We start from the raw sequence: 11,129 nt of genomic DNA, 5'->3' as shown, positions 1-11,129 counted from the left end.
CAGAAATACTTCCCTTTAATCATGTACTGGAATTGAGGGTCATCCCGACCATCCTTGACATCCTTTTTCCATTTCAGGTTTCTGACCAACCCCACACTCTACATCATCACATGCTTCTCAGACTGGAGAATGCAGAACCCCACCCCTGTGCCAGGGGGCTGCCAACAACTGAATATCTGGGTGTGGAACAGCTTTCTGGAGCATCCATTTCCCTGAAAGATTTGAAGAAATTAGTTCAGCGAGTGGCAATAATCCCCTTCCCTCCGGCCACAGGCAGGTAGGACGAGATGGCGAAGAGTGGGGCATGGGAGAAGTTCCAGAGAAACACTCCAGTCTCTGAAGCATCACCGGGCGGCCTGGGGTGGGGGTGGGGGGTGGGGAAGCGGTGGTGGCTGCAGTGAGGGTGGCAGCCCCTGCTCTGGACTCCAGACAAACCTGGCAGCTTATTCAGCTCAGTGGCTATTTTGGGCACAATGCTTTTGAAGGCCATAGAGGTGGCAGCCAGCCTCTCTATAGGAATCTTACTGAGTGAGCACCCAACCACCTGCAAACCTCCAACCTCCCAGGCACCAGGTCCTCTGCCCTGGGTGCGCTGTGCACACGTGGCCGCGCGTACTTCTTGAAGAGCTCACTCTGCAGCTGGTTGTGCCAGCACCTGGCTGGCCTCCTTGGACTCTCTGCAGGTCATGGTCTTCAAGCAACATGTGAAGTGCAGGGAGTGTGGCTTGTCCTCTTCACGTCCTTGACCCTTGACCTTGCAAGGTGAGTACTGATCCCATGATGGAGGGAACGTGCAGGTTGATAGTTCAGAGCATCAGAATTGCCATGTCCACACAGTGAATGCTCCACTTTAAGAACCACAGGGATGGCGCCACTGATATCAGCACCTCGATCTCTCCATCCGCTGAGATGGAAAAACAAACAGAACTGCAGGTGGAGCTGGGATGTGTGTTGTCTGAGTTAATTTAAGAAAGTGCTCACTTGTCATGGAATTTATATCAGAAGGTTGATGCTGACATCATGGTGGTGTGAATGAGAAACAACTCCCAGGAAGACACGCAGGCTCATGAACACAACTCACACACACATTCATGATCTCTCCTCACATAACAGCACAGGACACCCTTCCCCAGTGCCCACAGCCCTGCACCACCTCCAGGGAGCACAATTACTTACAGGTGCTGTAAAGTAGACAACATTTATTATTCTTATTTTTTTATTTGGAAAATCAGCTTTTTTTTTCAAGGCCTCAATTCCCATTCTCACTAAAACCTGGAATCATGTTTGAGCTCCAGGATGAAGGCAGTCAGGATGTCCACTTGTCTGATCATCTCGATGTCTTCCTCGGAAAGAAAAAGTGGTAGAATCTGTACCACTTCCTTCTGGTCTTGACACCACCTGCAGTTATGGAGGAGACCACAGCGGCCCCGACCAGGCCACGGATTGTTTGCGCATCTCTCGGGTCTCTTGGCGAGTATGGGAGCAGTACTGGAGACCCTCACAGCAAGCTTGGAGGGCACCAACGGAAAATGCATTTGTTTGGTTTGGATCGACTTTTCCCTCCAAAGACTTTCTGGTGGGACTTCCCTCTGCAGAAATGCCTGTTCCTGAGGCTGAGTTAAGACACCCCTGGTCCCTTGCATGTCCTTTCTGTGTCTGTTCTCAGTGTGGGTTTACCCTTCATTTAGTCACTGGCAAACACGCAATTTCCTAATGGTTAAACCATTCATTGCAACAGCGTCATAGGAAAATCAAACATAAGTTGAGAAATAAAAAATTATAAAATACATTTATACCTACAGAGCAATTTGGGAAGCAGAACATGGAAAAGAGACAATACAGATATATTGACAAAAAATACCCATTTGGAGAGATATCACTTGGAAGATTAATATAAAATATCTCTACAGCAGCCATTCGCATGTCCAATCTGCTAGGACTCCAGATTGGAGTCCTAACAAATTTGAATATCATGGCTCACCGAGTGACATTTGGGACACTAGGCCAGGTGTCCATCACCACCTAGCCACGGCCACTGGTGTACCCACGCACGGAACTGTGAGACCTGTGGACGAAATTTCAATAGTCATGTCGAAAGCCAGTCTGTGCGCCTCTAGGAGGCTTAGCGGCTGTCGAGGGCAGGGCTGCCCCAGTGGGAGACACGGAAACATCACTCAGAACAGCCTGAACTGGTGCCTCCTCTGGGAACATCTTCTGTCCCAGAATGGTCAGGCTGTTTCTGAAAATACGGTTACTCTCTTTTCCTAATGTGGTTCCCTACCTTCCTGGGCTAGTTTTTTACATCGTAACCTTCTTTTTAAATCCTCACCCAAGGATGTTTACTGATTTTAGAGCAAGCTGAAGGGGGAGAGAAATACAGATGGGAAAGAGAAACACTGATTGGTTGTCTCCTGTATGACCGTCGACCTGGGATCTCACCTGCAACTTAAGTATGTGCCCTGATGGGTCATCGAGCCCACAACCTTGTGGTGTATGGTATGACAGGACAACCAACTGAGCCACACGGCCAGAACTTCCTGGGCTAGTTTTGCACATGCTCAGCAGGACTCTTATTTCATTCCAGGTCACAACAAGGAGTGGCATCTGTCTGACACATCACTGAGGAGGGGCAAGGTACAGAGAAGGGGCGACTGAGAGCAAGTGACTCTTGAAATACAGAGCTGGGGACATCTACGAGGCCTTAGACAGCTTCTTTTTCTCACCCTGAACACACGCAGAAAACACATTATTCACCAGGCAATGACAGGGTCAGTTACTCATGGAGGGAGCCGTGGCCAGAGGGAAAAAGAGGGAGCAAACTTGGAGCCCAGTTCCACTCAGATCCCTGTGAGCCTGAACTTTGCTCCCCACACATTCAGTAAACATCCACCCTTCACTCAGGCCCCTGGCGGCTCGGCATCCAGGCCTATGGAGTTTGACCCTGGGCCCAAACCCTCCATAGTCTCTGGGACAGAGGGAGACAATGGACACAAATGACTCCATGGCAGCAGCTGCAAAGGAGCAACAGTGAGTCGCCATGTGAACGTGGGGACTTATGGACTGCCTGGTGCCTAGAGAGAAGGACACTCTGCCAGTGTCCCTGTCCCACCTGAAAACCAGTTGGTTCTCTCCCACTCTGCTGTGGACATATGTGCATTGGGTAGTGTAGGCCTGGGGAATACCTGGCTCCTGTGAGTGTATTCCTGTGACCCAGCGGTTCCTGTGACCCATCTTCTCCAAGGTCTGTCAGTTCCAGAACCCTGGCTGTGAGGAGCAACACCGCACTCGCATGCGCTGTAGGAGCCATCAGAGGCTTTGGGCGACTGAGCCTCTAGGTGCAGAGCCAGGGCTCATCCAGACAACCTGCCAGGCCTGCGTGATGGAGAGCACGCATCCCCCTCAAGATGCTTCCAGGCCACAACGGGTGGCCAGTCCCCCGTGGACTGGATCGTGGGTCAAGCCGCCCTAGTGTCCAGGTGCAGGGGGCTCACGCGCATCCCCCTCATTTCCATGCCCTCAAGGAAGATAGACAGCCGGGACACAGTAAGAGATTTCGGAAACAGAGAAAACATGAAACTGTGAGCAAAGCTAGCATAAATACACAGGAAATTTACCAGGAAATCTTTTACATCGTAAGCACAGAAATGAATTAATGGTAGGGAGGTAATATGTACAAGTAGAATTATAGGCTTTTCATGTAAGGGATTCATTACCAGGCACGTCTAATTCATTAATTAAGGAAGGCTTTGTGATGGAGGATGGATTTCAGGTAATATGTAAAATCAGAAAGACAAGCCTAAATGCACTCGTGTGGAGTCCGTGGTCCACTGAGCCAGGATGGCAAGTGGGTTAATCTCACCGCATTGCCCGGGCTCCTAAGAGAAGTCAAAGGACACATGTGCCACGTCCCCCACCTCACTGAACTCTCGGGGACTCTGAAATGTGAGGGAAACTACAAAAACACGCAGAGGGCAATGTCGAGTTTCTCATTCTCTGTAAACTTACAGCTCTCAACTGCCTTTGACACTTGGGGCTGCTGAGATGCTGAGGCAGGAGAAAAAAGAGAGGCATGTAGACAGGGCGGCCTCCCCAACGCCCCACCCCCAGCCCAGATTCTGGCTTCTGCTCCATGGGTTTTGTCGCCTGTGTTCTGTCATCCAAGTGCCATACAACCAGAACCTGAGGAAATTCCCTCTCTCCCTTGAAATGAGGTAACAGGCCTTCCTGGTTTTTCTCCTTGGTCACAGCCCAGGACCACCCCACAGGGGGCAGTTGCTCACTGCAAGGACTCTGTGCTGTGAGGGCTCAGAGCAGAGACTGTTCCATTCCCACACCAACCCTGAGCTCTGGGAAGGCCTAGAGCCACGGTGTCTCTGGGACTGGAAACTCAGAGGTAAGATGCTGGGTGAGACTCAGGCACAGGAGGAATTTCAGGGGCAGGGGCAGCTGTGAGCCTTGCTGGGGCCCTGAGTCTTTACTTGTGAAACTGAGGGGTGGGAGGTGCTCAAGGGGAAATATGGGGTCCTAGGCCTGGAAATTCTTTGGGTCCCAAGGTGGTGGGGGAGGCTCCACAGCAGCTGGGAAAATGCTGATCCTGCTGCAGGGCTCGTGGGGGAAGTGGGTCCATGGATGAGATGCTCTCACAGCTGCCACCACTCAGGACTATGGGGCATTTGTGAGTGGTTTTCCTGAGCCCACAGGCACTGACCGTGGCCCCTCTCCTCTCAGATGTAATTGGAACTTTGTAGCCCTCCAGGGTGTGGGCCAGGCTGTGGGCCAGCAGGAGCAGGACATCCCCAGGGTGTTCCTGGGTCAGTGCCCCTGAGAAGCTCTTGATGAGCCCAGATCCACCATCCCTTCCCCTATACAGGGAGCAGTGAACCTACTGGTCCTCAGGGCTCCCAGGCAGGTCTCTGACCTTGTGACCCAGGACAGAGGTCACTGACCCTCAGGGGTTCAGCATCTTCCCTGGTTCCTTGTTGGTGTTCACGACCTCCTTGCCCACCTCTGGGCTCCAGCCCAATCAGGAGGCCAATGATCCCCCCCACATATCTGAATACAACCCCAAAGTACTAAGAACTCCCATTACATGAGGCAATGAGGGAAACATCTATCCACATCTCCTTGGTGACCCATCACCGCCCGGTCCCTGACTATACCCAATACCAGCTCATTTAATTTTTTTATTTTAAGATTTTATTTATTTATTTATTTATCTTAGAGGGGAAGGAGAGGGAGAGAAACATCAATGTATGGTTGCCTTTTGTGCATTCCCTTCTGGTAGTCAGCCTGCAAGGAACCGGCCTGCAACCCAGGCATGTGCCCTGACTGGGAATGGAACCGCGATTGTCTGGTTCCCAGGCCCGCACTCAATCCACTGAGCTACACCAGCCAGGGCCTCATGTTTAACTTCTAATTGTCACTTATGTTGTCCACCAGGAGACCTCACATCCTCACCTGGGTCTGTGTACATGGGGTCAACCTAAATACATTCTTTTCTTACTGGTCTTCCTAATGCAAGCAACATCATTACGTGACTGCTTCAAAAAACACTCCTCAGAGAGGCTTGTCAGAATGACCAGAAAGTAGCTGAGTCGCTGACACAGTTTCCCAGGTTCACCTGCTCCCAGGAAAGTGCCAGGAGACCATGGGTGGTAGAAATATTTTAGTAACTGTCAATGCTGCACATGAGATAAAGTTTGCACTAAAATTGAAAATGGATTTTTTCAACTGCTACTACTTTTATCTCAAAACACATTATCTTCATTAAAATCATTGAAATCGTTTTTTTGAAAGATAAGCATGCCATTTATTTTCAATTCAATACTAACATTGAATGTGAAATTACACCTGTTGAAAAGCTGGCTTTGTTGTACTGTGTGGTTGCTGCCCAATGAAATGGGAAATCTGTTCTGTTGAATCTCGGGTACATAATTGCACATTTTTCAATTAATTAATTAATTTATTTATCTTTAGAGGGGAAGGGAAGGAGAGAGGGAGAGAAGTATCAATGTATGGTTGTCTCTCTTGCGTCCCTTGCTGGCAACCCAGGCATATGCACTAACTGGAATCGAACAGCGATTCTCTGGTTCACAGGCCCGCGCTCAATCCACTGAGCTACACCAGCCAGGGCCGTAATTGCACATTTTAAGTACACTATCAATGTAGTTTTAAATCTTCAAACTCACTTTACTTTTTTGCTTAATTTTATCCAACACTTAATGAGGAAATAACTATTTTATAACAAATTTTTAATAAAAAGGGGGAGGAAGGAATGGTTTCCAAAATATATCAGGAGGTCAAGTGTTCTTTATTCATAGAACCAGAAATAACAGTTGAAAGTGAACACCCAGCTGGCATCTGTGATTCTGGTGGCCCAGCAGGAAGCTGATCATTCAACCCAGGGCCCTTAGCAGTGACTAAATGAGGCAGTACAAGGCAGTGCTAGTCTGCAGCCCTGCGCCCCCTGCTGGTGACTGTGGGATGAATGTGAGAGGAGCCTTGAGTCCCTTATGTTACCAGCACTGAAGAAGGGATGGGAGGCAGGAGAGTAGATCCACAGTTGCCCCCTTCCTCCCTGGTTGTCAGTGAGGACAAAAGGTCCCAGTGGGACCTAGTGAATGCCCACCCCCAGCCCTTTGACTGAGCCCTGTACTTCCCTCCTTGAGGCCAGCAGTGCCTGAGCAAGGGGCTTTTCTAACATGAAACTTGAAGGGAACCAGCTTCTGACAGACACTTCCTCAGAGTCCCCACAAGGTGTCAGAGCACAGAGCAATGGAGTCAGGGCTCCACTTTGCTGTGGTCAGTGGGAGCGGAACACACATACCCTGACCTTCTGCTTAGCCCCACGGGAGGGTGGGCTGATTAAAGGAAGAAACAAGGGGACCCAGGGGCTCCTCCTGTGGTCTCCAAATGTCCAGAATCCAGTAAAAATACACCATTATATATTGAAAAAAGCAAACAGAAAGGTCAAAGGCTGAATGAAAAATGAAAAATCAATTGATATGACTCTGACTTGATTCAGATGAGGAGAACTGTGACAGATATTATTTTGGCAATGATGGTAAATCCATGTGAATAGCAACAATGAGTGTTCTTGGGACAAATGGGAAAAGAGAAAAACTGAACATAAACAGGAGTCATCAGACAAACCAAATGGACATTGTATTGTAGAACTGAAAGGCACAAAAAGTGAAATTGAAAAAGGATACTTTCGGCAGCGAATCAGGACTATGTCTACTTTTCTTCTCTCCTTGCATCCATCCTTCCTTCCTTCCTTACCTCTGTTGTCTCTCTCTCTCTCTTTCTTTTTCTGCCTCCCTCCCTCCCTTTTCACTTGCCTTCCCCTTTCCTCCCTCCCTCCCTCCCTCCCTCCATTCATTTCTTTCTTCCCCTCCATTTCACCACTGTTACTTTAACAGTTCCCAACACCATGAATGGTCCCCAGAGGACGTCACCAGGGGGCGCTGTGGGTCTTCTCAGAGGTGCATGGCTGAAACCAACTCAAAATGCTCTAATGGAAAGGGCCCTGTGTCCACATTCATGGCCTGAGTTAGACCTGACTGACAGCAGGTGCTTCCACTCAAGGGACAGCCTGAAAGCTCACCAACCACTGCGTTCTGCTCACAGGAAAGCTAAGAAGTGTCCTGAGGACCCAGAATTGGATGCTGTTGTGTGATCATATTTGCATAATGCCCCACCAAACACACCCCTCACCCACGGAGCTGAGGAGGACATAAAGAGACACCAAGAGAGCAGTCCCAGCCTGAGCCCAGGGGATTTGGAAAGTGTCCACCATGGCCTGGACTCCTCTTCTCCTGCTCCCCCTCCTCACCCTCTGCCCAGGTCTGTAGACTCACCAGAGACCAGACTTTGGGGGGATCCCTCTGCCTTCCTCTTCATTCCTGACAGGTGTCTGTTTTCATTTCAGGGTCCAGGTCTCAGGCTGTGGTGACTCAGGAGCCCTCACTGACTGTGTCCCCAGGAGGGACAGTCACTCTCACCTGTGGCTCCAGCACTGCAGCCATCAGCAGCAGTAACTATCCATACTGGATACAGCAGAAATCTGGCCAAGTCCCAATGACACTAATTCATGATACAAACGGTAAATACTCCTGGACCCCTGCCCGGTTCTCAGGCTCCATCGTCGGGGGCAAAGCTGCCCTGACCCTGTCAGGGGCCCAGCCTGAGGACGAGGATGAGTACTACTGTGCTCTGTGGTACAGCAACCATCACCACAGTGATACATGCAGGGGGGGAAGGGAGGCAAAAACTCGACTCAGTGCACCCTCTGCTTCTCCCATCCCCCATCTCCTTCTCACAGAGGTTGGTCTAGCCAGTGTGGGCTCAGGTTTGTTCTCCATGGCCTCAGGGGGTGCAACCTGATCCACATTTCTAAGCAGTGACATGATATAAGCCAACTTTTCAGGAAGACTAAGTCCTCTTTAAAACAGGAGCAAATGTCATCAACAATTTCACAGGTAATGGGCAGGACAGCAAAGGAAAGGTCATTCCCATGTGGACACACGCACACACAGACAATCAGGTGTGACGGTGGGTTGGCCAGCATTTAACAACCAAGACACACTCCATAATCTGGTGTGAAGAAGCAGAGGAGGCAGAGACACTGGGAAATGGAGCGGGAGCCCCCTTCCCAGAGGAATGTCCTTGCTTGTCTTCCTTCCCCAGCCTCTGTGGTGCTTGAGGGCAGGAATGCCTGAACTCTGTTCTGGTTCAGAGCAGCTGCCTGTTCCAGACAACTGTTTGCAAAGCTATGGGGAGAGCAGACAGATTGACTACAGGGCTCACAATTCAAGACGTTCTTCACAACTGGTTCCACTGTGTTTATTTAAAGAACAACTTCACTTATTTTCACTGTAGAAATTTCTTTGTAGTCTCATTAACATAATTCCACAGAAACATATTCCTCTATTTACGAAATTGTTCTCTCCCCATATGGGGTGAAGGCAATTTTGGGGTAAAGACAGTGGTTTAACTGCCTTCCTACCGTATTTGGACACATTGTGGCTTTCTGCATGAAACTATGTCCCAGGCCTGCAATTACCCTTTATCCCAAATAAATGCTTGAAGTCTCTCACATTGGCTTTTAATTTGAGGGGAACATTAGTGATAATCATACAGCCATTATATATAAAGAGAAATGCTTGGGTGAATCATAATAGAAATATAATAAAAAGTAGCCCACATCTTGAGAAGGACATGGGTTTGGAGCACATAGGCATAGGAACTGATTTCTGGTACCTGTTACCAGGTAGAAATCTGGACCAGGTGCTAAGCAAAGGGGTGGGGCATCCACAATGGGAAGTGGAAGAAGAGAACAGTGAGCATCCTTATAGCTTAAGACCAGCTGTACCAGCTGAATCTGTGGTTCTTCCCAAGCATGGCATCTTGCAATCCCACCTCCCTCAGGAAAACAGGCCAATCAGATTCCTAAAGCACATCCTCCTGGGACTTACATCAGAAGGTACAGGGTCCAAAAAGAGCCAGCGATGATGCCAGCAGATGCAAGGGTGCCTAGCTGTGAGCTCTTTCAGAACTGCTCCTGCCTTGCTGGACGGCCGGGAGTCATCCCCCAGTAGGTCTAAGCTGATACTGTTTCTGCATGTGCAGTAGGGCGAAGGGTTGCTCATGTCTCTTGTAAGGACAGTGCTAGAAATTGGGGGTTGGGAGGGTCGGACAAGAGTTTAACCCAAAGATCCAGAGGTAAGTTTCAGTTTAGGCAACGGGGTGCACGTGTGCTCATTTACAAGTTACAGACAAGAGATGGGAGGAAGGAGACAGGACCCAGTGCCAACTGACACCAATGCTTTGAAGGAGATACTAAAGATTTCCGCTTAATTATTGTAGAGACAGCATGTATGAGAGATTTATCATCAGACAGGGGACTCACCTGATGTGCATATGTGAAATATAACCAGTAAGTAGTCAAAGAATCCAATAAAGTGAGGATGAATAATAGTCCAAAGTAATGGGGTAATTGTGTAGATGGGAATAGGCCTGTAGCTACCCGGATTGGGACAGGGAGGTGTGGGGACTGCAGACATACTGTGTGCAGGACTTTGAGAACAGTAGTGTCATTGGAATTTGAGAGGCATGTGTAGGCATTCCTTCTCAGCAGTCAGGAATGAGACATAGTCGGGGCCTCCATTTGGGAATGAGGGACTGTGCTGTGACTATACACAGTGGATCAGAATCACAGTGTCGGGGAGTCCCTCATAGACATGGGGGTACAGTCAGTGACCTCCTGAGCTGCAGGGACCACCTGGGTTCCAAGACCTTTAGGGAACATAGAGATGTGTGTCCTGTCAACACCAGGGGGCTCTGTGGGACTTTGCTGTGGTCCCTTCCCAGCTGCTCAGGGAGGACTGTTTACTCAGTGGGGCCTGGGTTTGCAGGCTGGGCTCTGTGCTCACTGCTGTGACTCAGCATCTGTGTCCCCTGTGGCCTGGCAGAGTCCCCTGAGGAGAAACCTTTCTGTGATCTCAGCAGGTGCTTCTTCCCAGGGCTCCCCCAAGGTGTGAAGCCAACCTCCACCCTCCTCAGTCTTTGCTGTGAGTTGAGCTCTGGGCTCATAGTAGGACTCAGGGAGGGCCTGGGAGGTCCCTGGATGGACAAACATTTCCCTGGACGGTCCATCCTGTGGCAGAAGGTGAGAAGAAAAGGAGGCCTGGAGCAGCATAAGAAGTCAGTCTGAGGTTAAGGAATCAAATCTAGGGGACACAGCAGAGTGGTCCCATCCCTTCCAGGGACCTGAGGCACCCTGAGTCCCTGAGACAAGGCACTGCAGGTGCTGTGTGAAAATGCAGGTCTCAGAGTAATCCAGGCACAGAGCTGTTCTGGCATATAGGCATGTACCTGAGTTGTGATGTCAGGGAGAAGGGTGTCAGGCAGAAACGGGTGTGCAGATTGAGGGCCTGAGGACAAGAAACCCCTTTGTGGGACATGAGAGGATGAAGGTGTGGTCCCAGCTTTGCTCAAAAAACCTTGAGTCTGCTCTGGAGAAGGTGGGTGAACTGGGTCCCTGGATGTGACTTTTCTACAGCTCATTATCTCTAGGAATCCATAAGAATTGACATGAGGGGTGTTTTCTGAGTCCACAAGAACTGGAC

At 49.6% G+C, this 11,129-nt stretch overlaps 1 gene segment (V, D, J or C); it reads left to right on the top strand.

Annotated features, from left to right (window-relative positions):
- The first annotated feature begins 7,747 nt into the window (after nt 1–7,747).
- Nucleotides 7,748–8,385, top strand: LOC118978538 (immunoglobulin lambda variable 7-46-like). The segment is given in 3 exon segments: nt 7,748–7,845; nt 7,931–8,239; nt 8,324–8,385. Coding segments are annotated over 3 exon segments (420 nt in total).
- Nucleotides 8,386–11,129: the final 2,744 nt, after the last annotated feature.

Source organism: Sturnira hondurensis, unplaced genomic scaffold (assembly GCF_014824575.4).
Source record: "Sturnira hondurensis isolate 20B ecotype Veracruz unplaced genomic scaffold, ASM1482457v3 Scaffold0021953, whole genome shotgun sequence".
NCBI lineage: Eukaryota > Metazoa > Chordata > Mammalia > Chiroptera > Phyllostomidae > Sturnira > Sturnira hondurensis.
This window is presented reverse-complemented; position numbering and strand designations above follow the sequence as displayed.